Here is a 27,631-nt window from a genome sequence, read left to right as displayed (position 1 = left end):
GAATTAGTGACTCTCTGAGGGAAATGCAAACTTTAAACAATAATAAAATATTTGTGTAAAGCTAAAAAAGAAATAGCAAGCTTTGTTTTGCATCTCAGCAGTGCTGCAAGCTTTGATCTTATAATAATAACAAATGGATGTATATAAATAAAAATCTTGAAATTGCTGAAGAAGCAAAACAATTGAGAAATGCTATGCAGGTAGAATTGAAATACTGCCAAAAGAGATGAGCAAATGGATATTTTATCGCCTCACTAAGGAACAACTTAAAACCATAAAAGTGAGCTTCATCTGATTAATTTGCAAAAGAGATGTGAAATAAAACAGCGGACTGATGAGATAATAGTGCGGTGAAACAGAAAATTAAAGAGTCTTTTTCAAACCAGAGCTCTAACCTGATAATCACCTCCGCTCCATCATTGTTTTTAAATGGCCTAAAGCTTTGGTCTAATTAGAAAAATAAAATTCCAGACTTTTCGGCAAATAAAATAAATTGGATACGGAAGAGCTAATTCAAAATCATTTTATTCCAGCATTTTTGGAAGTGTCATTAGCAAACTGTGCGTGTGTGCCATTGATCAATTGAAGATTCAGACTTCTGTTACACCACTACTGATTCATTTTCATTGATTATTAAAAACAAGGCTGGGAAGAATTTTTTAGTTATTAACCAATTAACAATTATAGAATAGATGGTATGTACTTGGGTGTATTTTCCATTGAATTATAGCAGGACACTGTGCCACTCCAGCAGGTGTGAGTTGCAAAATGCTTCAGAACTTGCTTCACTGACTTCACTTCCTGCCAGCTGATTGATTGATTGATTTGATTTATTGTCACATGTATCGAAGTACAGTGAAAAGTAATTCTCTGCGGCCAAGGGAACGTACATAGTACGTAAAAAAAGAATAATCGACAGAGAACATTGACAAATAGTACATCGACAAACAGTGATTGGTTACAGTGCGGAACAAGGCGCCAAACAAAGCAAATATATGAGCAAGAGCAGCATAGGGCTTCGTCAATAGTGTTCTTACAGGGAACAGATCAGAACGAGGGAGAATTGTTGAAGAGTCTAGTAGCTGTGGGGAAGAAACTGTTCCTATGTCTAGACGTGCGGGTCTTCAGATTTCTGTATCTTCTGCTTGGTGGAAGAGTCTGGAAGAAGGCAATGCCTGGGTGGGAGGGGTCTCTGATAATGCTGTCTGCCTTCCTGAGGCAGCGGGAAGTGTATACAGAATCAATGTGGGGGTGGCAAGCTTCACTGCTTCATGAGAGATGATGGGGCACTCGCCAAAAGTGCATGTTAAAATGATATGAAAATGTCTGAAATTCACGCCCATGGATGCATATTTAAAATTAAACTGCCAAGCAATTGTGTAGGTACTAAGTATGAAAATAATTGAACAATTATATTTAAGTTGATAACAATGATGGTGTCAGCAGCACGACTCCATTACTGATGGAGGCCGGGAAGCCCATCAAAAAAACTTCAAAAGCTCTAAGGCTGAGAAATGCATCTCTGTTACTTAGAGGAGGTCCACCACACTAAAGAGCTCCAGTTTCCCCGAAAGTGGAATATCTGTACGTGGTGCAAGTGATGGTCATTGTTCAGCATCTGTGCAGCCACTCATAAATCAAATTGAATTTTCAGTGGCTTTAAATCATTTGTTTGCCTGCTGGCTCTGCACAGGGTGCATGCTCGCAGTTGAAGAGTGCAATGACATGCAGTATTCTTTCGCAAATGTGTTCTGCTATGGTCGGGTGAGAATTGATAGAATGTTATTGCAGTGAAACAGAAGATGAGAAAGTCGTTCTCAAACTGCTGCAGCAGAGCAGATAAACCTCCTCAAAGCGTCACAGATAAATAAAAGCTTAAACTGAGTGCAGCTGCATGCTCATAAATTATGAAGCTGTGCTCTTTATTAGCGTAGTTTAATAATTTCACATGAGAATGGCAATTAATTCATCAAGGTTGTTAAGTATACGTGCAGCTTCATACTTGCATACATCATTAAGATAATAAAAATCTTTTTTATTTGGGTGGAAAGATGAACCGGCTACAGTTTTAGCAGCAGGATGATTTTATGTAGCTATTGATTTGTGGACAGTTATTCTATTACCGCTACTAAATGTGCTGAACTATTTAATGAAATATTCTGCTGGAAAGAGTGAAAATTTACATTGAGATGTATTTTCAATTAAGGGCTTGTCCGACTGAGGGATAGGCTTGCCTTATCTTCTGCAATGCTAAATGGTGCTTGCATGGGGTAATTTACAATAATCCCATTTATTTTATTCCACTAAAACAGTAAGATAGGTTTTTCAATTGGTTATGTTTGAGTAGTGGGCATAACTGATAAAAAGGATAGTGGAAAATCTATTCAAACATAGGTGGTACAATCAACCGATTTGCATGGGTTTGTACAATCTAGTGTATATAACTGCAATGACTTTATGGCATTGATTGCACTGCGCAAATAGATAGCCAGTTGTAAACGTGGCGCATCTGCTGAAAGGGCATCCATGCCTACATATAAGACAGGACCAGGAACTCTGTGGCACAAGATCTGCACCTTTCTGCCTGAGATTAACTCAGTCAGCACAGGCTTAAAATTAGGGTTTGAGCCTTCTTGTTATGGTTTGGTTACAGTTACTTCAAGCAGTGAGTCACCAGTGAATACCAAACCATGTTGGCTATTTTTAAAAAGTTTTTCTCAGTAAAGCTGAGAAACTCTTCTTTCAGTTGCTTTGGGCTGGAACTTCCTTTGCTGGACCGTCCAAAATTGAGGAGAATAGTGAGGAAATATGGAGAGGGAATCATGCCTGAGTCTTCCCCCACCACCCTTCAATGGGCCTCCTTCACCTCTTTCCCCCTCACCGCCCCACAATGCCTAACTGCAGGTTACACAATCCCAGATCACCCTGCCACAATTAATGATGGTGAGTAGATGTGGCCCTGTTTCCTGCTGAATATCACTCGTTTGGCTTCAGCCACCACTGATCCAAGAGACCGTTGGCGGTTATGGTAGACCCTGTAGAGGCAATGGAAGACTTGCCAAATCCTCTATTGGAGATAAAGGATCCAGTGCTGAGAACCTCTCTATCACATCTTGTGTGAAATTGAGTTCTGAGAAGCCTTTACTAAATTGAAAATAAAATATCTTTGGTGATGTTAGAATGGTAAATAGAGATCAGGGGTGGAAGGGGGGTCGGAGAATCGCCTGGGGCCGGCGAGATTCGGCGGGGGCGGGAATTGCGTGTGCCGGTCGGTAGGCCCCCTGTGTCGGTCGGCAGGCCCCCCGCAGCGATTCTCCGGCCCACAATGGGCCGAAGTCCCGCGGCTGACAGGCCTTTCCCGCCGGAGTGGTTCACTCCACTCCGACACGGCGGGACCCCCCACCCCGCCGGGTAGGGGAGAATCCCGGCCCAGTTTTCAGTGGTGAAACTCTCTCTAGGAACGTTCAAACTTTCAGCTTCTCCTGGCTAGGCTTCTGCTGTAAAACCAATTGCACTGCAAGTAGGTGACCTATCATCAACTCACTTCTGGGTTTGCTTGTGGGGAAGTGATTGATTTTTACTTGATTCTTCTCCAACGTTGTATGGGTCATAGGTGTAAATTGACTTCTTACCATTTTCTGGTTAAGCATTTTGATGTGGCAGCAAACTACACCACCACACAATCTGGAACAGCTTTACTTAAGTAGTAATGCTGATTACATTATTGGAGATACTAGTTTGGATGAGTTGCTGATTCTTGCAGTGCAGGGGAAATACACAAATATGCATTAGGTAAGGAAATAGGACCTCTGAGGACCGTGAATAACCTACCATATCCATACCTCACTCCCTCATTTAGTAACTCTTCCAAGTCAGTTCTCACGTATGTGCCAGGATTCTCCCTTTCAGAGACTTAGGGCGCGACTCTCCTCCCCCCACGACGGGTCGGAGAATAGCGGGAGGGCCTTCCCGACATTTTTCCCGACCTCCCGCTATTCTCCCCCCCCCACGGCCACCCCACGACACGAATCGCTGCTCGCCGTTTTTTACGGCGAGCAGCGATTCTCCCCTAGCCAATGGGCCGATTTCCCAGGCCTTTACGGCCGTTTTCACGAACTCCAACACACCTGTTCTCGCAGTTCGTGAAAACGGCCGCAAAGTGCCGTTCTGGTGAACCATGGCATCGATTGGCACGCCCGCACCACGGCCGTGCCAAGGGTGGCATGGGCCAGCGGGTCCGAACCCCGCGCACTCTTTGTTCCTCCGCCGCCACGCTGGATCAGTCCGCGGGGCGGCTGAGGGGCATAACGGCCCGCGCATGCGTGGGTTTCACGCATATGCGTAGAAGGGTTTTGCCGCCGCGCTAGCCGGGGCCAATAGGACTTCGCCGGCTGGTGGAAGTCCGCGCATGCGCCGGAGCTTCAGCGGCTGCTGATGTCATCCCGCGCATGCGCAGGGGAGGGCGTCACATCCGTGTCAGCCATCGCGGAAGCTATGGCCAACACGGAAGGAAAAGAGTGCCCCCACGGCACAGGCCCACCCTCGGCTCGGTGGGCCCCGATCGCGGGCCAGGCCACCGTGCGGGCACCCCCCCGGGGGCCAGATTGCCCGTCGCACCCCCCCAGGACCCCGGAGCCCGCCTGCGCCGCCAGTCCTGCCGGTAAGGGAGGTGGTTTGAATCACGCCGGTGGGAGAGGCATTACAGCAGCGGGTCTTCGGCCCATCGCGGGCCAGAGAATCGCCGGGGGGGGGGGCAACCGGCACGGCGCGATTCCTAGCCCCGCCGAATATCCGGTGGCTCCTGCTCACAAACGTTCCAACCTGCCTCAATGCTCTGTCAGAAGGGTATGAGGGATGGGCTGGACTGGGCCAGATGCAGAGGGGGTGGGGGGTGTTCATCGGGCGATGGGGAGAGGGGTGATATTGAGCCATTGCACTTGGGCACAGTCCAGGGCTGCCAGGTCAGCCACCGCACATCGCTCCTCTCCCGCCCCTTTCCTCGCCCCCACCCCCCAGTCCCACCATCCCCTCCTCCATCCCATGGATTTGATGGAACGGTGTGATGGAATGGCCAGCTGGCATGCAGGGATCACCCATCCGGATCGTGGAAATTATTACTGTGGTGATGCACCATCAATTGGACTCGAGTCGCAGTGAAGTTCCAAACAACAGGCTTTAATACGCTAGATGTGAGCCCGGCAGTGGTCATACAGAGAAAGGCCGACTGCCAGCCAGTACCAGCTCTTATACCCTGCCTTGTAGGCGGAGCTACCAACCTCTCAGCCAATTGGCGGGGAGTCACATGACCAGCCACAACCAATTGGCAGAGAGGCACATGACTTGCCTGGGCCAATGGGCAGCGAGGCTGCTGTACCAATGGCAGCTTGGTTCTTTGGTAATATGATCTCTCTAGCCATACTACCACATGTGATCAGGAGTCCAACATTGTCAAACGATGCGGAGCAACAGAGCTCATCACAGATCGGGTCGTCATCACCTTCCATCCCAGCAACCAGACCCACTCATACCGCCAACCTACGACCTGCACCCCATAGTTAGGCAGGTAGAAATCATGGTGCCATGTTGCAGGGAGGGTGGACATAGGAGGGGTGGTTAGTCGGGGGAAAGGAGTGTGGACATGGGACGGGATGTTCGTGCTGACCCAACGGGCAGACCCCTAGTCGATGAACCTGGAGGCAATTAGAGCATCCCATGCGCAGCGACTCTGGCGCACAAGTTGAGCGACCTCCTGTGGCTGCCCAGGCTGCATCTTCTACCTATCCTGATCCTCCTAGTGCCCCTCCAGAGAGGTCCATGCATCTGAATCGCATCTTCAGGACACCGATGCACCACTTCATCATGCCCCTGGTCACGACATGAACGTCATTGTAGCGAGTCTCCGCATCGGTCTGTGGCCTCCGGATAGGCATATCTGGATAACCCCTGTCGCCCAAGAGCCAACCCCTCACCTGGGGGTGCACCTCGAAGGTGTCTGAACTATCAAGTGTGCCAGGATGAAGGCGCTATGCATGCTGCCTGGGTATCGGGCACAGATGTATATGATGTGCATCACGTGGTCACACACCAGCTGCACGGTCATGAAGTTGGTACCCCTTTCGGTTTGTGAAGGCCAAAATATCAGTAGGAAGACAAAAACAGTCTTCTCACAATTCAAATTATTGTCAATGCACTCACATCAAATAGAAGCTCAGAAGTTGATTAAATGGGTCCCTGATAGGAAAATTACAAGGGATGCCAAGGATTAAGTGATGGGTCTGGGTACAGGAAAACCTGAAACAAAATGTGACTGAGGATGGAAGGGAGAGCAGAATGTGAAATGGCGATAGCTCATGATCTCTGTAGCCAGTCTAGTGGCAGACTGGTTGACTGAATGTTAGTCACCCCTTTTAAAGGTTAGGTCAACGATTGAAAGAGACTTGCAGTGAAGTCACTTACCTGTGTCTGCATTAACTGGACCATTAATTCTGAAGATTTGACTATTGCAGTACAGTGAGTGTGCAGGAAACATTGATATGCATAAGCCATTCTGTTTAATCAAAACAATTTTGACGTGTTTTACACTTTACATTTTGAACTTCCTCGTGATTGAATGTCAGTTGTCCTGTTCTCTCAGGTGCTCATGCGCTGATGGCTTTGAAGGTGAGGTCTGCGCAATAAATATTGATGACTGCGAGGACAACGATTGTGAGAATAATTCCACCTGCATTGATGGGATCAATAACTACACTTGCCTCTGTCCGCCTGAATTTACAGGTAAGCGAAATAGGAGGTGGTGGCAATCTGATTAGTCCAAAACCAACAATAGATGCATATTAAAGAGATGAGGGTAAGATTATGTTTCTTTCAGTGAGAAAAGCGTAATGAGAAACTTGCCAACAGTTGCAGAGTTTCTTTTTCTGCTCTGAAACAAGCTATATTAAAATAAACCAGCATTTTCCTTCTTTAAATGTGGACTGCTTGTGCAATAATTTGTTAAATGAATACTTTTTCCATATTTTTCCCTCACATTTTCTCCCCTGACCTAGTCTTTCCTGAAGGCACTGCGGGGACATGATTCCACAAACTGTGGCAATCCTCCAGTAATTCAACCCCTGGATATTCTTCCTGTGAGGCCAGTTGTAGCAGTTTTGTCTATCACCACCCCAGCTGACATCAGCTAATTTAACCTAGACCAGAGATTTGACCTAGAACATTCCAAGACTGTATACCACACTTAAAACACAGAATGGAACATGTGTGTATGTCAGAAAATCATGCATTCATTTCTAAACCAAAATGAATGCAGTAAAACTTGCAACTAAAATTATTATTTGCAACGCTAACATGTGAATGTAAAGCATTCCTTTTAGGATGCTAGGTGAAATGTTCAGACACTGATATTGCAAACGGTAATTTCTAGATTTTAAATTCCTAACTGTTTGAAGTGTTTGACATGATTAAACCTTAAGGTAGCAATTTCACATTGTCTGTAATTTTGTTTGAATGTACTTTAAAACCTATTGCAAGCTGTGTTCTAGTTCCTTGTTCCATTTGTATTCTGTTTGCTTTGTTGTTTGAATAGGAACCTATTAAAATTGGCCTCAGTCTAACAAATGGTAGTTTATGAAAGAAATGTTGTAATTTAGTAATTTGGTTTACCACTGCAATGTAAGTTTCCTTTAAAAATACACAACTTTATAGACTTGGAGCCATCTGGAGAGTTGAGAGGCAGATGTCTGGATGGCTTCTACCACTGAAGATGCACAGTTTAAAATAATTTAGTAAAGGATGATGCCAACGCACTACTTTGAGGTAGTTGTGCCACATGCATTAACCGCAAACAAAAACAGAGGAACAAAGACTTTAACGTCAAAGCTCTGCACTGCTTTGTTCCGTTGTGTATTTGGAATGCTGTGATCCAGTTTCCTATAAGCACAAGAAACATATCACAGCTTGCTGGTGAATTGAGGGGGAATAGAGCTGAAGGCAAGCATGATATGGAAGCTGCCTGCTGTATTTCACAGTATAGCATTCCCAAAGATGTGCTTTGCGATGGAAATTTTCAGATTTGCACCGATTTCAGGTGTTTTAAGTCAGGATTTCAGTTTTGACTTCTGCATTGGAATCATAAAATTGTCTTATTACTAATGCACCATGTATAACAGTAAATTGGAACAGAGCGGCATGGAGATACATTGTTAAAACAATTATTTATACAATAGCAGTTATTTTACTTCCAGATTTGTATTAAATATTAAATAATGCAGATAGTGTAGCTATTTCAGCGAATGTAAATTTTGTTGAAAAGAAAGTTGCATTGCCAAGGTTTTTTGTCTTGCACACATTGGGACAAATGCAAGAATGCCAAATCTCAAGTGATCACTACAATTTTACTGCAGAAGAAAGGGGTGCTGATTGGTTGGCAAGTTGACTCTAATTGACCGAGGTGTAGCCATGAAGAAAGCAATGGGGAACTATAGGTCCTGCAAGCTTCTGAGTAATTCAAAAAAGGCTCAGAGCTTGAACATATTCTTTTTGTTTGCAGAGAAAAGTCCTTGTGTGTGACTAAGTCTCACTAGTAAGCATGAATGAGCTCCACTGACTTACTTAAATTGGTTGTTTGTGTAATTATTAGCACAATCAGGATCATACAGCAAATGCTGTATAAGCACCATACCATATCTAACAGTTGATGTTTTCTTTTGGCTTTCACAAGCGTGGGCTAGTTGAGCATGGTCTGTACTCTGCCTATTACAAATAACCAAAGCAACATGTTGCTTGAATTGATCAGGATTTTCCTTCAGTTGTTCATAATAGGCAGTATATAGCCTGTACTCAACTAGCCCACACCTGAAACAAACTGTCTGCTATTACATATGATTCCGCTATTGGACAGAATTTGCGGAATAATCCCGAGTGCGCTAACAGCCACAGCAGCAACCAATTTAAGATAATAAGTCAAACTCGTAACATGGCACATTTACGTTTAATAGAAGTGATGTTCATGCATCCACAGGGACCTATCCTCTGCAAACATTGAGAGTGGGCGTGATTCTCCGCAAATGCGGAGAGTCGTGAAGGCTGCCGTGAAACCGGCCGTGTTTCCCGGCAGCCTCCGCGCCCTCTCCCGGGACCCGATTCTGCTCCCCGGTCGGGGCTAGCAGCGGGGCCCCGTGAACCTCGGCATCGCAGGCTTAGCGAAATTCGCTAAGCCCGCGCGCCGAAGTTAACGCCGGCTGACGCGCACGATGACGTCAGCCGCGCATGTGCGGATGACGTCATCACGCATATGCGTGAAACCCACGCATGCGCGGGCCGGTATGCCCCTCAGCCGCCCCGCGGACTGATCCTGCGGGGCGGCGGAGGAACAAAGAGTGCGCGGGGTTCGGACCCACTGCCCGCGATCGGTGCCCACTGATCGCAGGCCCATGGCACCCTTGGCACGGCCGTGGTGCGGCCGTGCCAATCGGTGCCACGGTTCCCCAGAACGGCACTTTGCACCCGTTTTCACGAACGGTGAGAGCAAGTGTGTTGCCGTTCGTGATAACGGCCGTAAAGGCCTGGGAAATCGGCCCATCGGCTAGGGGAGAATCGCTGATCGCCGTAAAAAAACGGCGAGCAGCGATTCGTGGGGGGGGGGGGGGGAGAATAGCGGGAGGTCAGGAAAAATGTCGGGAAGGCCCTCCCGCTATTCTCCGACCCGTCGTGGGGGGCGGAGAATCGCGCCCAATATGTTCAAGCCATGCACTGCCTTTGAATTATGCGCAAGCTTGGTGCCCCTGTATATCCCCGTTACTTTATTCGTGACGATGCCTCAGCAAATCAGAGTCGGCTTGCTACCCAATCAACACACTTTTCTCCTGTCGTGTAAATTGTTGTTATTGTTTAAAATTTGGCATCCTTGCCTTTGTCTTGATGAGTGAAAGACAGAAACCTTCAGCAATATGTCTCTCTTTTCAACAATTATTCCATTTCTTAACTACTAAATGATTATTTTAAACCTCTGGTGCAAATACATTCAAATATGATAAAAGTCAACATTTTCATACTAATGCTATATTAAAAGGCAAAATCTAGCAATGGATGCTCCTGAGATTGCAGTTATCCATGACATCCTATGCACTGACCGCAGAGTCTGGGACGAAATACCCTACAGCCTCTTGGAACGTAAAGCCAGAAGAACCAGAAATAGGCCATGACATAAATTTATAGCCCCCCCCCCCCAGTTTCTGCTGAGCCTTGTTTGGGGCCCCAAAGAGGAGTTAGAGCAGGGGTGGGCAAACTACGGCCCGCGGGCCGCATGCAGCCCGCCAAAGGTATTTCTGCGGCCCACCAAGTCATTAAAAAAAAAGAAAAAAATTTTTTTAAACATTTTTTTTTTTTTTAAATTTTTTTTTAAGGTTAATGGGGGGGGGGGGGCTGTTGGGATACTTACTGGTATAGGGTGGATACGTTGACTTGAGTAGGGTGATCATTGCTCGGCACAACGTTGAGGGCCGAAGGGCCTGTTCTGTGCTGTACTGTTCTATATGAGGCACCCAGAATCATAACCGGGTGAAGTAATTATTTTACTTAATATACTATGCGGCCCTTTGTGAATTGTGAATTTCTGAATGTGGCCCTTGAACGGAAAAGTTTGCCCACCCCTGAGTTAGAGGGAGCATGGCCAAGAAGGAAAATTCCAAGCTGGCACTTTCTTTGTCCTTGACTGAACAATAGTAGGCCAAGCGAGAGGTGGCATATCACCCTGCAGCCGAATATATAAGGGCCTTCCTAAGATCTTGAAAAGAGCCTTCAAAAATTGAGAAATTTTTAACATTACTTTTTGACTCCTTACAAAAACGGCCAATAGGGTACTGAGAGTATTGTCCAGGAGCAGCTGGGATTCACACACCCACAGAGCTGGCATACCCCATAGGTTTTCTGCCATTCCCCCATATGACGCACACAGGATGATCACTGGTGCCTAGATTAAGCAAAGGAGATAATCTTCTGCACGCTTTGGAGCAGTTAGTGCCAAAGGTCACTGGCTGGCATATTCCATAAATTAGCTTCCACATCATATGGCTGGAACACTATAGAAGGCAGGATCACTTTCAATAAAAGGAAAGAAACATTGGTTATTCAGGATCCCATCTTCCACTTGCACAGTCTTCCACACCATATCAGAAACTTGTATTATCAGACAACTGACAGCCATTCGTTGATGCATCTGATATTCTATCTCCAGCACTTTTAGGTTATCATGTGCAGCCTAACACCAGTAAAGTGTTGGGCTTTAACACTGGCCTCATACCATCCAATGATGGCAGCTCAGTTACAGCACCTGAGAAACATAGGCACCAGTAAGCACCTAAAAGTGCATGATTAAATTTCGGTATAAATTTATTCATTTGAGAAGAGAGACATGATGTGCTTCTGATGCAGTGAAGTGTGTCAGAATATTTATTGTTATTGCCTAGTTGTCAACAAGAAAAATACTTTTGCTAAATACCTCTTTGTGAAGGTCAGGCCCCTTTAAGGAGGCCACATTTCAAAAATGATGTACACAGCTTGGTTGCTTGTTGTTAAGTTAAGTTTAATCAGCCATCTTTCTATTGAATGTTTGAACAGACTCAAAGGGCTGAACAGTCTATTTCAACTCCTACTTATATATTTATGTTCCTCCAGTTGGTGGAGTTCATATTAAAATGTAAAATGGACAATATTGGTTTAGATGACTCTTAAACCTCTTGTCCAATTTTCATTTGAAATTTCAGTTGTATTATCAGCCAGAATTTAATATTTACTGAGATGAAATGCTCTAATCCAATCTGATGCTACAAGCTCTGTCATCTTACAACCAAGTCCATACTTCTCCCTAGCAAATGCCTGAGGTTGAGTTGGGCTGTTTGCAACCTCAGTATCTTATTTGACTGTGCTGAACCTCCAACCTCATGCCCTATCCCTTACCAATGCAGCCTTACATTTCTGTCATATTGTCCATTTCTTCAGTGTCTCATCTTAACCTGCTGCTGACGTCCTCAGCCATATCTCTGGTACCTTCAGACATGACTATTTCAATGCTCTCCTAACTGACCTTCCACTGATAGCCGCCCGCTTCAGCTACTATAAACCTGAGTTCTTCCAAAATTCTGCTCTTGCATCCTAGCTCACATTAAGTCCTGTTCACTCATCATGCTGTACTTACTGATTTATATTGGCCATTGACTCGCTGTCTGACAGTACTTCCATTTTAAAATTCTTATCCTCGTGTACCAAACCTTCTGTGGCCTTGCCTTTCACTGCCTCAGTATCCTTCCTCGTGATCACTACCACTGCCACTCCTGTAGATTGCTGTTGAAAAACTACCTGTTTGACCAAGATTTTGGTCACCCATTTATATTATCTTTCTGTGGCTTGTAGCAATTTGTTAAAACTCTTGTGATTTTTAAAAATTACATTTTTGTACTTCAAAACAATGGAGTTGTAGCAACATTAATGGTTGGTCAATTTGTAAAATATTGCTGTGTAGTGAGATTTGCACATCGTTGTAGAAAGGGGGAGAGTACTAGTACCAATTATTGCTTGGCAACCATTAACACTAGTTCCAAGAACATTGCCAGTAGTGTCATTACCACTTTGGCAATTAGTCACCATAGTCCCAGGTGACCATAGGCTGCTTTCCCCTGTGACCAGGAGAGCTGACTGGTGGTGATCTGACCTGAGGATCACCACACCTCAGGCGAGGGGCAAGGTTAAGAAGGCAGGGCCTTCATGAATAGCCTCAGTCAGTACAGGAATTGAACCCATACTGTTGGTCTCGCTCTACATCACAAACCAGCTGTCCAGCCAACTGAGCTAAACTGGCCTCCTTAGTCAATGGTGAGTAACTTGAACCTGTTCTGTACATTTTGTCAACTCATTTTTGCAACACTAGGGATTTTGTCAACAGACAAAGAAATAGCAACTAATTGTGGAATTTCCTGACATCTGGTGAACACATGAAACTAGAGAAATCAAATGACCAACGTATGCCACTAATTAAACCAATTAATTTTGTTTACTGGTCTGTACCATAATTTGCCAGCGCCACTTAAACACACTTGCTGAAAGCACTGAATGACTAGGTTTATTCAGAGGTGAGATTTTAGAATTTGTCAACATATTTCTACAGCTTTGTCAGGTGAAGAATGATTAGACTGCTTCAATATTGTGTCCCATTGACCAGTCATTGGAATGAGAAAAGTTGTCTCTCCCAATGGCTTAATGTGAAGATGCACATTTCAGTGTGTTACTGAGTAAATACAGGTCAAGAAAGTCTCCATTTAGATTCTTGGCCGGAGCTGAGTTATCCAAATTTAACCAAATGATAGTTTTGCTTTTACAGTTCACCTCAGTTCCACAAAAAAAGAGAGAGGAAAAATCAGCTAAAGCTCCTGGCTCTAGATCTAGACAAACCTTGCTGAAAAGCGCATGCATTGTTAAGGGACTAGCAGGATTAGGCTCAAATGCGATGGCCTCCACGGTCGGATATCCTACTGATACTCATTGCTCATGCGAAAGGTCAGTTGCCTGGGGTACTGCAGGATAACCAGACCAACAGAACCATATCCAAGCAACAATCAGTGCTATTAGGAAAAAAGGGAAGGAAATTGTGGGTGAGAAATGGATTTAAAATGAAGAAAAGCAAAATAGTTAATGAATTACACCAAGATAATTACTTCATGAGGATTGGACTACTGTGATCTACAGGGTAGACTGTCCCTGATAAAAAGATAATAAAAAAAGTCAGAAATAATATAGGAAAATAGAAATATAGAGGGATGATGATGAAACCCTCAGATAGTTACTAAGCTTTTATTTTCTGATGAATTATATTGTTCCAGTGTATTTAAGAAGAATAAACTCAGAAAATCTCTTGTTTCTTCTATCTCTTGTCACTGCAAGCTGCTAATCTGAATGAGGTGGAAAAAGGTCAGTCGCAGTCTGTTTCTCCCCTTTTATCTTCCCCACGAGCTGTTCGACTCAGATCATTTTTTCTTGTTCCTGTCACCTGCTTGTTCCTTGGAAATGAGGTGCATGATTTCCACCCCCACCTCCTGACACGACTGTCATTTCCCCCTCTTATTTTGAAATCATTATGGTGAGGTAGGTAAGGATATCAAGTCAAGCAGCTCTTTAGCAAATCTTCAGCTTTGAGAGATAACTGGATCTCATCCTCATGACGTGCCAAAAATCATCTGCTGTTCAAAAATTGCATCCCTTCTACCTTGCACAGAAGCATAATTCTGCTTTATCATAGTCGCACCGGCCCCAATTCAACTAGATCTTTCCTATATGCTGTCTGTTGCATCAGCTGGATAGATGAATATGATTCAATTGTGATATATCAGCTGCATTGACATGTGGTATTTGTTATTGAGGTAGCTAGTTTCATTCCTTATGCCATAATTATTGCGGGTGATGCTGCTTAATGGAGCCTGTTTGCGCTCGATCCTGTGTTGCTTGCTGATCGTTTTGATGTAGATTATTACGCCTCACCTCTGGCAAAACAAACTGTAACCAAGTAAGACAAATATGCAATTATCTGATGTTCACCAGGAACTAGACAAGAGTACAATGTATAACATATTAGCCATCCAGAATAAAATAACAAAACAAACAAGATATATGACATAATTACGGCATCCAGAGTAGAAATGAAGTAAAACAGCAATAAGTAGCACAAAATGTGTCTCGAGGGTAAACAGCTTTAATATGCATGATATCCCTAATATTAGAGAGCTGAATCCAAATCCGTAAATAAATATCTTTGAACAGAAGAATAAAGAACAAAGAAAAGTACAGTACAGGAACAGGTCCTTCGGCCCTCCAAGCCCATGCCAACCATGCTGCCCGACTAAACTACAATCTTCTACACTTCCTGGGTCCGTATCCCTCTATTTCCATCCTATTCATTTATTTGTCAAGATGCCCCTTAAATGTCACTATCATTCCTGCTTCCACCACCTCCTCCGGCAGCGAGTTCCAGGCACCCACTACCCTCTGTGTAAAAAACCTTGCCTCGTACATCAACTCTAAACCTTGCCCCTCGCACCTTAAACCTATGCCCCCTAGTAATTGACCCTTCTACCCTGGGGAAAAGCCTCTGACTATCCACTCTGTCTATGCCCCTCATAATTTTGTAGACCCCTCTATCAGGTTGCCCCTCAACCTCCGTCGTTCCAGTGAGAACAAACCAAGTTTATTCAACCGCTCCTCATAGCTAATGCCCTCCACACCAGGCAACATCCTGGTAAATCTCTTCGGCACCCTCCCTAATGCCTCCACATCCTTCTGGTAGTGTGGCGACCAGAATTGAACACTATACTCCAAGTGTGGCCTAACTAAGGTTCTATACAGCTGCAACATGACTTGCCAATTCTTATACTCAATGCCCCGGCCAATGACTACCTTCTGCACCTGTGTTGCCCCTTTCAGTGACCTGTGGACCTGTACACCTAGATCTCTCTGACTTTCAATACTTTTGAGGGTTCTACCATTCACTGTATATTCCCTTCCTGCATTAGACCTTCCAAAATGCATTACCTCACATTTGTCCGGATTAAACTCCATCTGCGATCTCTCTGCCCAAGTATCCAAACGATCTAAATCCTGCTGTATCCTCTGACAGTCCTCATCGCTATCCGCAATTCCACCAACCTTTGTGTCGTCTGCAAACTTACCAATCAGACCAGTTACATTTTCCTCCAAATGATTTATATATACTATGAACAGCAAAGGTCCCAGCATTTATCCCTGTGGAACACCACTAGTCACAGCCCTCCAATTAGAAAAGCACCCTTCCATTGCTACTCTCTGCCTGCAAAGACCTAGCCAGTCCTGTATCTACCTTGCTAGCTCACCCCTGACCCCGTGTGACTTCCCCATTTGTACCAGTCTACGATGAGGGACTTGTCAAACACCTTGCTGAAGTCCACATAGACAACATCCACTGCCCTACCTGCATCAATCATCTTTGTGACCTCTTCAAAAAACTCTAACAAGTCAGTGAGACACGACCTCCCCTTCACAAAACCATGCTGCCTCTCACTAATACGTCCATTTGCTTCAAAATGGGAGTAGATCCTGTCTCGAAGAATTCTCTCCAGTAATTTCCCTACCACTGACGTAAGGCTCACCGGCCTGTAGTTCCATGGATTATCCTTGCTACCCTTCTTAAACAAAGGAACAACATTGGCTATTCTCCAGTCCTCCGGGACATCATCTGAAGACAGTGAAGATCCAAAGATTTCTGTCAAGGCCTCAGCAATTTGCTCTCTAGCCTCCTTCAGTATTCTGGGGTAGATCCCATCAGACCCTGGGGACTTATCTACCTTAATATTTTTCAAGACGCCCAACACCTCGTCTTTTTGGATCTCAATGTAACCCAGGGTATCTACACACCCTTCTCCAGTCTCAACATCCACCAATTCCTTCTCTTTGGTGAATACTGATGCAAAGTGTTCATTTAGTATCTCACCCATTTCCTCTGGCTCCACACATAGATTCCCTTGCCTCTCCTTCAGTGGGCCAACCCTTTCCCTGGCTACCCTCTTGCTTTTTATGTACGTGTAAAAAGCCTTGGGATTTTCCTTAACCCTATTTGCCAATTACTTTTCGTGACCCCTTCTAGCCCTCCTGACTCCTTGCTTAAGTTCCTTCCTACTTTCCTTATATTCTACATAGGCTTCATCTGTTCCCAGCCTTCTAGCCCTGACAAATGCCTCTTTTTTTCTTTTTGACGAGGCCTACAATATCTCTCGTTTACCAAGGTTCCTGAAATTTGCCGTATTTATCCTTCTTCCTCACAGAAACATGCCAGTCCTGAATTCCTTTCAACTGACACTTGAAAGCCTCCCACATGTCAGATGTTGATTTCCCCTCAAACATCCGCCCCCAATCTAGGTTTTTCAGTTCCCGCCTAATATTGTTATAATTAGCCTTCCTCCAATTTAGCACATTCACCCTAGGACCACTCTTATCCACTCTTATGTGACACCACATTATTGTGGAGCTCATAATCTGTGCATTGGGTTCAATCCATAAGACCATAAGACCATAAGACATAGGAGCGGAAGTAAGGCCATTCGGCCCATCGAGTCCACTCCACCATTCAATCATGGTTGATTTCAACTCCATTTACCCGCTCTCTCCCCATAGCCCTTAATTCCTCGAGAAATCAAGAATTTATCAATTTCTGTCTTAAAGACACTCAATGTCCCGGCCTCCACCGCCCTCTGTGGCAATGAATTCCACAGACCTACCACTCTCTGGCTGAAGAAATTTCTCCTCATCTCTGTTCTAAAGTGACTCCCTTTTATTCTAAGGCTGTGCCCCCGCGTCCTAGTCTCCCCTGCTAATGGAAACAACTTCCCTACGTCCATCCTATCCAAGCCATTCATTATCTTGTAAGTTTCTATTAGATCTCCCCTCAACCTCCTAAACTCCAATCCCACGATCCTCAGACGTTCATCGTATGTTAGGCCTACCATTCCTGGGATCATCCGTGTGAATCTCCGCTGGACCCGCTCCAGTGCCAGTATGTCCTTCCTGAGGTGTGGGGCCCAAAATTGCTCACAGTATTCTAAATGGGGCCTAACTAGTGCTTTATAAAGCCTCAGAAGTACATCCCTGCTTTTATATTCCAAGCCTCTTGAGATAAATGACAACATTACATTTGCTTTCTTAATTACGGACTCAACCTGCAAGTTTACCTTTAGAGAATCCTGGACTAGGACTCCCAAGTCCCTTTGCACTTTAGCATTATGAATTTTGTCACCGTTTAGAAAATAGTCCATGCCTCTATTCTTTTTTCCAAAGTGCAAGACCTCGCGCTTGCCCATGTTGAATTTCATCAGCCACTTCTTGGACCATTCTCCTAAACTGTCTAAATCTTTCTGCAGCCTCCCCACCTCCTCAATCCTCCACCTATCTTTGTATCATCGGCAAACTTGGCCAGAATGCCCCCAGTCCCGTCATCTAGATCGTTAATATATAAAGAGAACAGCTGTGGCCCCAACACTGAACCCTGCGGGACACCACTTGTCACCGGTTGCCATTCCGAAAAAGAATCTTTTATCCCAACTCTCTGCCTTCTGTCTGACAGCCAATCGTCAATCCATGTTAGTACCTTGCCTCGAATACCATGGGCCCTTATTTTACTCAGCAGTCTCCCGTGAGGCACCTTGTCAAAGGCCTTTTGGAAGTCAAGATAGATAACATCCATTGGCTCTCCTTGGTCTAACCTATTTGTTATCTCTTCAAAGAACTCTAACAGGTTTGTCAGGCATGACCACCCCTTACTAAATCCATGCTGACTTGTCCTAATCCGACCCTGCACTTCCAAGAATTTAGAAATCTCATCCTTAACGATGGATTCTAGAATTTTGCCAACAACCGAGGTTAGGCTAATTGGCCTATAATTTTCCATCTTTTTTCTTGTTCCCTTCTTGAACAGGGGGGTTACAACAGCGATTTTCCAATCCTCTGGGACTTTCCCTGATTCCAGTGACTTTTGAAAGATCATAACTAACGCCTCCACTATTTCTTCAGCTATCTCCTTTAGAACTCTAGGATGTAGCCCATCTGGGCCTGGAGATTTATCAATTTTCAGACCTTTTAGTTTCTCTAGCACCTTCTCCTTTGTGATGGCAACCATATTCAACTCTGCCCCCTGACTTTCCTGAATTGTTGGGATATTATTCATGTCTTCTACTGTGAAGACTGACGCAAAGTACTTATTAAGTTCCTCAGCTATTTCCTTGTCTCCCATCACTAGATTACCAGCGTCATTTTGGAGCGGCCCAATGTCTACTTTTGCCTCCCGTTTGTTTTTAATGTATTTAAAGAAACTTTTACTATCATTCCTAATGTTACTGGCTAGCCTACCTTCATATTTGATCCTCTCCTTCCTTATTTCTCTCTTTGTTATCCTCTGTTTGTTTTTGTAGCCTTCCCAATCTTCTGACTTCCCACTACTCTTTGCCACATTATTGCCACAAATCCTCTGCATTTATCCTAACAATAGACAGAGCAAGCAGATAAAATAAAAACAATCTGTCCTCTCATACAGGTAGAATGGGATCATCAACACCCACATGTGCAGAAAACATGCTAACCTTCCCCTCAAATTTCCTAGTTGTTCCCTTTGCAGGTTAACCCAATGCCTCTGGTTAAGAGCTGTGCTCCTTATGTTCAGCACATTGCCTGTCTTCAATATGATGTGCTAAATTGGGATGCCATAGGTCAGATTCTGTTTCAAAAGCAGTTTTCAGTAACTGCATACAGATTAATTTTCAGTGTGGTGTACCCTATATGGCAAGCCTAGGAATCATTTAAATAAATTCAGTATATGGTTCCAATTCTATTCAATATTTAATGAATTGTAATTGTACATTGCATGATGCTGTTTGAGCACTACAGTAATCTGCACCTGATGGATGGTCGTCACCTGCATGAACCTTGCTGTTATTTTCCTGAGTTGCATGCAACAATATTTCCCCACTTACAGAAAATTTGAGCAGGAGATAAACATTCGGCATAATTTCTCCTGACTGCGCTATCTTCTCCAACATCTTTTAACTGATTAATTTATCATTTTTTGAGTAATCATTTTATGCTAATAAAAGGGAATGATGGTTATTAGTGCTGGGAATTGGAGCCCGGAATCAGCCTCAGAGCTTCCCAACCTTTCTGCAAAAGGTGCGTTAACCCCAATCTCAGAAGAAGTTGCTCGACTGCACCATAGTGAATTTCTCTACTTTGCACCCTGGATCGTCTATTGAGTGAGAAACATCTGGATTGTGGGCAGTTTAGGAGATGGGTGCGAATGCTCCAACTCATTCCACTTAGGATCTTTCTCATCTTAAGTCAGAGAGGGGTGACTGAATCAAAACTTGATTATTTGTATGATGTGGGTGGTCTCGTTTCATCAACTTAACAGTGAGTAAAAACTGCACGGAAGAATGTTAGGCCACAAAAGTCATTGTTTGGAACTACATCCTTGATTGTGGAGTGGGGAATATGCCAGCACAAAACCCTGGCAGCAACAGGTGAAATACTCCACAGTGGATTTGCATTAAAATTAGTGTAATTAGACAGTGACTAGCAGCTTCAGGGGAAACATTTCTGAATCATTTTACTTCAGATTGTGCACACAACGGATTTCCCATTTTATGCACATGCTGACTTCCTGCCTCAAATTAGCATCAAGAGAAATGTCACTCTTTTACCTTCTGACTTTAAAGCATATCAACACTGCAGAGCTTAATAAGGTTCCATTGGTGGTTCAGGAAAATAGTGAAGCATGTTTTTAACTTTTGGTCATTTTTTCTTCATATTGAAGCATAGAAAAATGACGATTTTAAATTATGTGTCAGCGGTATACTAGATGTACCTTGCTGGTTACATAAAAAATACATCTGTTTGTGTTGTTCATAAACCTTTAGGTATGGGTAGGTATAGATTAGAAATTCTTCATATGTCAGTGTTTCCGCTGCGAGTTATTTTCCACGTCTCACTGGTAAGATTAAGAGTGAACTGTGCTATAGATTTTGCAACAATGTGACTAGCGTGTGCAGCAGCAGCCCGTTAGTATCTCTCACAGGAATAAGATACCTTTGAAATCTGGAAAAAAGATCAGGGCCCAAATCAATCTGTGGACCAGTGATCTTGAAACTTACATCAGGATCATGCCCCAGTGGAGTATGCCAGGTTGGGGGGAGGTCACCTAATTTGAATATCCTGGCAGTTGCCTGCATCTAGAAGCCTGAATAAAACTCCAGTCTTGTTCAAAAGGTGGCAAATTGTGATGTTGGAATCTAGGTACTGGCTAGCAGAGAGGGAGGTGTCAGGCTTCTTCCTCATGAACATTTCTTCATTTTACTGCAGTGCTGCAATCTGAGAGCTGCTCTGAACAAAATCCTTAAATACATCTGTTTGATTCTGACCTGTACCCCCGGATGAACCCACTTCCACCATAGAGGTCACTGATGTCCAATGGGCATCCTTGCCTTATATTAGACCCTATATCAGGGCTGAGGTCATGAGAACACCTGATGAGTCTCTTTGCTACAATTCTACCATTCTATCAGTCTGGCTTGGGCAGAATAGCTATTCATAAAGGTGATTGCCAATGGTCTCAGTTATTGTCACCAAGCCAGCAAAATCGAGTCTTTTTAATACCATGCTCTATCCATAGGGCAGAATTCTCCCATCGTGACAATGGTGTATTTGGAGGCGGGCAGGGATGGTAAATCCAGAGGGAGCCGAAAAGCCACTAACCACTAGCGTAAAAGCACTTTTCAATTCTCTAAGTGGTGGGTCTGTACGACCGCTGGTGGCATGAACACCATTTGCATTCATTTGCGTCTTATGACTGCTCAGTAAACTAACTGATCGCCAAAATCTCGTCAGGCCTTCCAATCTTGTGTCAAATCAGCAGGAAATCATGTTGGTGTCAAACCCATTTGAAAGAGTGACATGCAAAAGGCAGATCTCAGTTCATTTGAGACCTCAAGGTGAGTGCAGCATATCCTACCTGCCATAGCGCTGGACCACTCTTTTTGGACTGAACACCACTTTTCTGGGGCAGACTGGGTTGCGCCCTACAGCTCTATGCTGAGTTGGAGTTTATGGACAGCATTGTGCTGCAGGACTCTTGGACCCTCCACTCCAATGGTGTGAACTTTGACCAGAGGGGGGGGTCTGAGGTAAGGGCAGGGGTGGGTGGGTGCTGACAAAGACATGGGGTGGGGGGGGGGGGGGGCAGTGTGGAAGAAGGGCTATGGAAGGGGAGGGATGGAATTGCATGAGGGCACAATGGCATATTGAGGTGTTAGGAGGTGGAAGAAGATGACAGCAATGGAAGGCAGAGGGAAGACCGAAGAGCGGAAAGCTGGATCCTGACAAAGCTGCATGAAAAGTTCACAAACATAGGGCTCAAAAGGATATCACATAGTTTACTGGAAGGTGATGCATGAAGACTCCTGATGTGGTGGGTAGAGGTCCAAGTGGGGCATTACGCTCCACAGGTAATGGGTTCGGGGAGAGGGTGACTGAATCGAGGAACAGACTTCTCCTTGAGGCTGCTATCCTTTGCCCTCTGGGTTGCTGAGATCCTTAATTGTCTGTTGAAGATCGGTGGGCTGGAGAGAGTGATCTGCATCTTCTGGACTGGTGTTTAAATATGGCACCTGGAGCTTTGCACACGGCAGCTCCCGGAACGCCATGAGATTTGGAGGGGAACTCTCCTGTGCGTAGTTATTGAGATTCCAAGCACAGAATCTGGCGTGGGACACCACCATTCCAGCCAGTGGGAAAGGTGCCTCCGGATCTACCTGTGATTGCTCTTAATCTCAAAAATGGAGAATTCTGCCCATAACATGTGCTTGAAGTTTATCCCTAAATATAAGACTGTGCATATGTGAGGGAGTGGTTGGGGTCTTCTCAGTCTGTTGTCTTGTCTCAGAAAGTTTTTAATTCATAGTCACTAGTGAAGGGAAATGCTTAATAAGGCATGCAGAGAATAATCACTCTTAACATTCCTTTAACTGTGATCATCATAGATCATCTAAGCATGACCTGGGTAAACAGAATATGGATATAACATGCAACATCAAATAAGGGGTTGTTGGATAAATTTGGAGGAGTTTAGCAGGCTTTCTCTGGAAAATCAATTCAGTAGCATCAGTACATAGATTGTGTCAAGAGAATGGCAAAATGCGTGTGTGTGTATGTACGTGTGTTTTAGTTGATCAAACTGAATCTATAGTGTTCCGGCCAGGGGAGCAACAGTTCAAACTGCACTGATTTCCTCTTCCCACCTTTCCATAAGCATAAAGTGTTTTGAATTAATATTTTAAAACTAATAAGTGGTTACATGTGTTCTGAATTCCTTGTATTTTTGGGATCCAATTGTACTAATAATCCACAGCAAACCCGAGTTAGGATTAACTCCAAATGTTAATAATAATAAACTTTATTATTGTCACAATACATTAGCAATGAAGTGACTGTGAAAGTCCCTAGTCACCACACTCCAGTGCCTGTTCGGGTACACAGAGGGAGAATATAGAATGGCCAGTTAACCTAAGAGACACGTCTTTCGGTACTTGTGGGAGGGAATCGGAACTCCCCGAGGAAACCCACGCAGCCACAGGGAGAAAGTGCAGACTCCACACAGACAGTGACCCAAGCTGTGAATCAAACGTGGCACTGTGAAGCAACAGTGCTAACCACTGTGCTACTGTGCTGCTCAGTTTATTTTACACAGTCAAAACCTGAAGGAAAACAGGAGGGTTTGTCACTTCCCAAACTGTACATTCACATAGTAAAAGGGAGGGTCGAGAAAAGTATTTTTACATTATAAAGACCGCAGAAAAATGAATATTAGTTTATGTGAGTTCCAGAATCCAGTTCGAGACATGAGGGTGTTTTGTTCACTCTAGGGTTCCCTTCAAATGAGTTTTTGGTTGTCTAAACAATATGAAAATCCTTGAAACAAATTATGCTGCTGCACGATGGACTTTTGTATGTTTTGACAATTTGGCAGGTGTTGATCAGAGACTTTTTAAAAATCAAAAAGATGTTGAGACTGTTTACCTAGTCTGGCTGCTGGAGTTATGTCCATTTGATGGTAAAACAGCAGTTTCACTGAGAAGGCCAACAATGGGGGGCTGGATTCTCTGGTTCGGGAGACTAAGTCCCCATGCCTGTGTGAAAACAGTGTTTTTTTACGCAAGGAAAACTGGCACAAACCGACCACCGCTTCCCTGCGTGGGGGTTGGGGGGGAGCTAGCAGCCAGGTAGCGTGGAGATCCCAGCTCCAGCTGCCGATACAGCCCGGAGCATTTCCGGGTCCAGGGCCACACACGTGCACGGTGGTAGCCTGCAGTGGCCGTGCCGTGCTTTGTGGCAGACGCAGCCCACGGATCCGGCCAGCAAAAATAGACCCCCCTTCGGCCAGCTCGCGTGCCCCGGACCGCACCTCCACAGTGCACCCAGCCTCACAATGACTTCAAATGGGATGTTTTTCCAAAATCTGTAGATGGCTTTGGTTTCTGGACTGATTGGGTGGGATTCTCCCATACCCGGTGGGACGGAGTGGCGTGAACCACTCCGGCATCAGGCCGCTCCAAAGATTCGGAATCCTCCGCACATTCAAGGGCTAGGCCGGCGCCGGAGTGGTTTGCGCCCCACTGGCCGGCGTGGAAGGCCTTTGGCACTGCGCCAGCCAGGGCCGAAGGGACTCCGCCGGCCAGCGCGAGTCCACGCATGTGCGGGAGCGTTGGTGGCCGCTGAAATCATCCCCGCACATGCGCAGGGGGGGTTCACCTACGCGTCGGCCATGGGGAGGCTTACATGGCCGGCGCATAGGAAAAGAGTGCCCCCACGGCACAGGCTTGCCCTCGGATCAGTGGGCCCCGATCATGGGCTAGGCCACCGTGGGGGCACCCCCCGGGGCCAGATCACCCCCAGGACCCCGGGCCTCCAGGTCCCGCCATGAGGGACCTAGTTCAATTTACGCCGGCAGGACAGGCATAGAACCAGCAGGACTTTGGCACATCGCGGGTCGGAGAATCGGTTGGGGGGGGGGGGGGGGGATAGCGAGCGGCCACCGACCGGCGCAACGCGATTCACGCCCCCGCCGAATCTCCGGTGCCGGAGAATCCGGCAGCCACGGGGGCGGGTTTCACGCCGACCTGGCGGTGGGTCGGAGAATCGCGCCCATTATGTTTCAGTTATTAGTTGTTGAAAGTGGCACAATCTATGTTGAGTGTCTGACATTTGAGAAGCCATTGTCCCAGCAGGCTCACTGACTCCACTAACAAGGTTGATTATCAAATACAAATGACATCCCTGTACCTCCCTTTCAAATTGATCTGAACAGTACCAGTTCTGATGTGAGTCTTGTAGTATCTCTCTTGGCATAACAATGTGTGACATTCCAGAAACTGAAAAATATTTTTTTGTCCTTTAAACTCTTGGGGACAGCGCTCAGACTGAGGGTTAACCCCGTGATCAGGTGACTTGTAGCAGCCATCTTGATTTTCTTTGTTCATCAGAAAATTACCAATTTTAAAAATAAATAGCAATAAGGATAACATTTTAAAATATATAGTGGTGGCTGCTTTCCTTATCGTAAGAACCCAACAGTAGCTTTGTGGTAAATGTATGTATCTAGAATGAAAGTCAACAAGATGGTGATAACACTAAAATAAACAGAAACTTATATTGTCAAATGTTGTATTTATCAACCATTCAGATTTAAAGGTCCAAAGAAATAGGCCTGTACTAGTAGATAAACATACTTAGTAACTCAAATGTGTTTTGTGTCTCAATCCCATCGATCAGGAGTTACAGATTTTTCTGGTTTTGGTGCAGTCCATCCTTTCCACAGGATTGACTAACACAGTACTTTCAGGAAGCACCTAGGGAAGATCAACGAAGAGAAACATTCACTATTTAGCTCTGTGTAATGAAATCATTCATCACATTAACTCCATCAGCAGCTTTTAAGGATGATGGAGAATGTCTCAGCAATTTTTCTCTTACAATTTAGACCTCAGAGTTTCCAAGCAATAATTCAGGCCCCTCTTCCATTATTTTGCCGTTCAGGTCAAGTCTCATTGCTGCAACAGGGGATAAATGTAGCCTTTTCTTATTCTGTCATAGGTGAGCTATGCGAAGAGAAACTGGACTTCTGTGCCCCGGAGCTGAATGCCTGTCAACATGACTCCAAATGTATCATGACTGTCAAGGGATTCAAGTATGTGGAATGATAATTTGCTGGATGATTAATTTGTCATTTTTTGGTCACCATGTAATTCTTCTGTTAACTCGAGCATAAATGAATAATTTAGAAATTGTAGTTACATCCTTGATTCTGAGAAAGAGAGAGAGATTGAGATACCTTGGGGTGGAATTTGGCCAGACTTCGTTTCATTGACAACTACTGGGGTCGCTGTGTAACCCTGAGTGGAGACGATTAGTTGCTCCAGTTTTGTTCATCCCAAACAATTTTGGGAAGGGACTCTAAGGTAGGCATCAGATTCTTTTTTACACACAGACAGACTATCTTATCTGTTTATGAGGCGTTTGGGGGTTCCTAAAATAATCGCCTTGCTCAATTTAGCAGCGACTCCAATTGTCCCATGCTAAATTTTTAAATTGTTACACCATGTTTTAAGCCCAGAAAATGGGCAAAATGCTTAATAATTTCTACCCCCAAGGGTTTCTGATTCTTTCAAATATTTATAACCAATTCATGGAGCCTTACTCTATTTTGTTGCCTTTTATACGTTGCATATAATTTTAAAGATCAGGCAAACTCGATGAGTCTCTTCCTACATTGCATCGTCTCACCCTATCAACAAAGTATCCTCTTTCTTTCTGCCTCATTTACTTATGTGACTTCTCATTAAATGTATCTATGCTATTGTTCACACTTCATATGGTAGTAAGTTCCACATTCTCACCACTCTCTGAATGAAGAGGTTTCATTTGAATTCCTGGTTGGATTTATTAGTGACTATCTTGCGTTTATGGCTCTGATTCTTGAATTCCCTTGAAGAGTATAGGGCTTATCGGAGTAGAGTTAATTAAGGAATCAGGAGGGCAAAAAGGGGACATGAGATTGTCTTGGCAGATAACCCAAAGGAAAATCCAAAGAGCTTTTTCAGATACATAAAGGGTAAAAAGGTGACTAGGGAGAGGGTAGGGCCTCTTAAGGATAAACAAGGTCATCTATGTGCAGACCACAAGAGATGCGAGAGGTCCTAAATGAATATCTCTCGTCAGTATTTACTGTTGAGATAGGCACGAATGTTAGGGAATTGGGGAAATAAAAAGTGATGTCTTGAGGTGTGTACATATTACAGAGGAAGTGGTCTGGAGGCATTAAAGCGCATCAAGATGGATAAATCTCCGGAACCTGCTGAAGTGTATCCCAGGATGTTGTGGGAGGCTAGGAAGAAAATTGCCGGCCCCCTAGCTGAGATATTTGAATCATCGACAGCCGCAGGAGAGCTGCCTGAGGATTGGAGGATAGCAAATGTTGTGCCCTTGTTTAAGAAGCGCTGTAGGGCTATGCCTGGGAACTACAGGCCAGTTAGCCTTACTTCTGCAGTCGGTAAATTGTTAGAAGGTATTCTGAGGGACAGGATCTACAGGTATTTAGACAGGCAAGGGCTAATTAGGAAAAGTCAGCAGGGTTTTGTAAAGGGAAAATCATGTCTCACCAATTTGCTTTGAGTTTTTTGAAGGGGTAACCAAGAAGGTAGATGAGGGCACTGTAGTCGGTGTTGTCTACATGGACTTTAGCAAGGCCTTTGACAAGGCACCGTATGGTAGGTTGTTACAAAAGGTTAAATCTCAAGGAATCCAATTGGATTCAAAATTGGCTTGGCGACCGAAGCCAAAGGATGGTAATGGAGGACTGTTTTTCAAACTGGAGGCCTGTGACCAGCGGTGTGACTCAGGGATCAGTGCACCGTTATTTGTTATATATATATAAATGATTTAGATGAGAATGTAGGAAGCATGATTAGGAAGTTTGCAGATGACTCCAAGATTGGTGGCATAGTGGATACTGAAGAAGGTTATATAA

At 44.6% G+C, this 27,631-nt stretch overlaps 1 protein-coding gene across 17 annotated transcripts in view; it reads left to right on the top strand.

The window, feature by feature from the left end:
• Positions 1 to 27,631, top strand: part of slit2 (slit homolog 2 (Drosophila)) — a 537,548-nt gene that overhangs the window by 460,557 nt on the left and 49,360 nt on the right. For 11 of the 17 annotated variants that reach the window (XM_038791512.1, XM_038791503.1, XM_038791499.1 and 8 more), the window contains 3 exons: positions 6,635 to 6,774; positions 13,930 to 13,956; positions 25,699 to 25,792. In XM_038791512.1, coding sequence (XP_038647440.1) covers positions 6,635 to 6,774; positions 13,930 to 13,956; positions 25,699 to 25,792 — 261 coding nt within the window. The remainder of the gene's footprint in view (positions 1 to 6,634; positions 6,775 to 13,929; positions 13,957 to 25,698; positions 25,793 to 27,631) is intronic. The other 6 variants (XM_038791516.1, XM_038791513.1, XM_038791514.1 and 3 more) reach the window with 1 other exon arrangement.

The sequence above is a fragment of the Scyliorhinus canicula genome, chromosome 3 (assembly GCF_902713615.1).
Source record: "Scyliorhinus canicula chromosome 3, sScyCan1.1, whole genome shotgun sequence".
In the NCBI taxonomy this organism is placed as follows: domain Eukaryota; kingdom Metazoa; phylum Chordata; class Chondrichthyes; order Carcharhiniformes; family Scyliorhinidae; genus Scyliorhinus; species Scyliorhinus canicula.
Note: the sequence above shows the minus strand (reverse complement) of the source record. Positions and strands in the feature narration are given on the sequence as shown.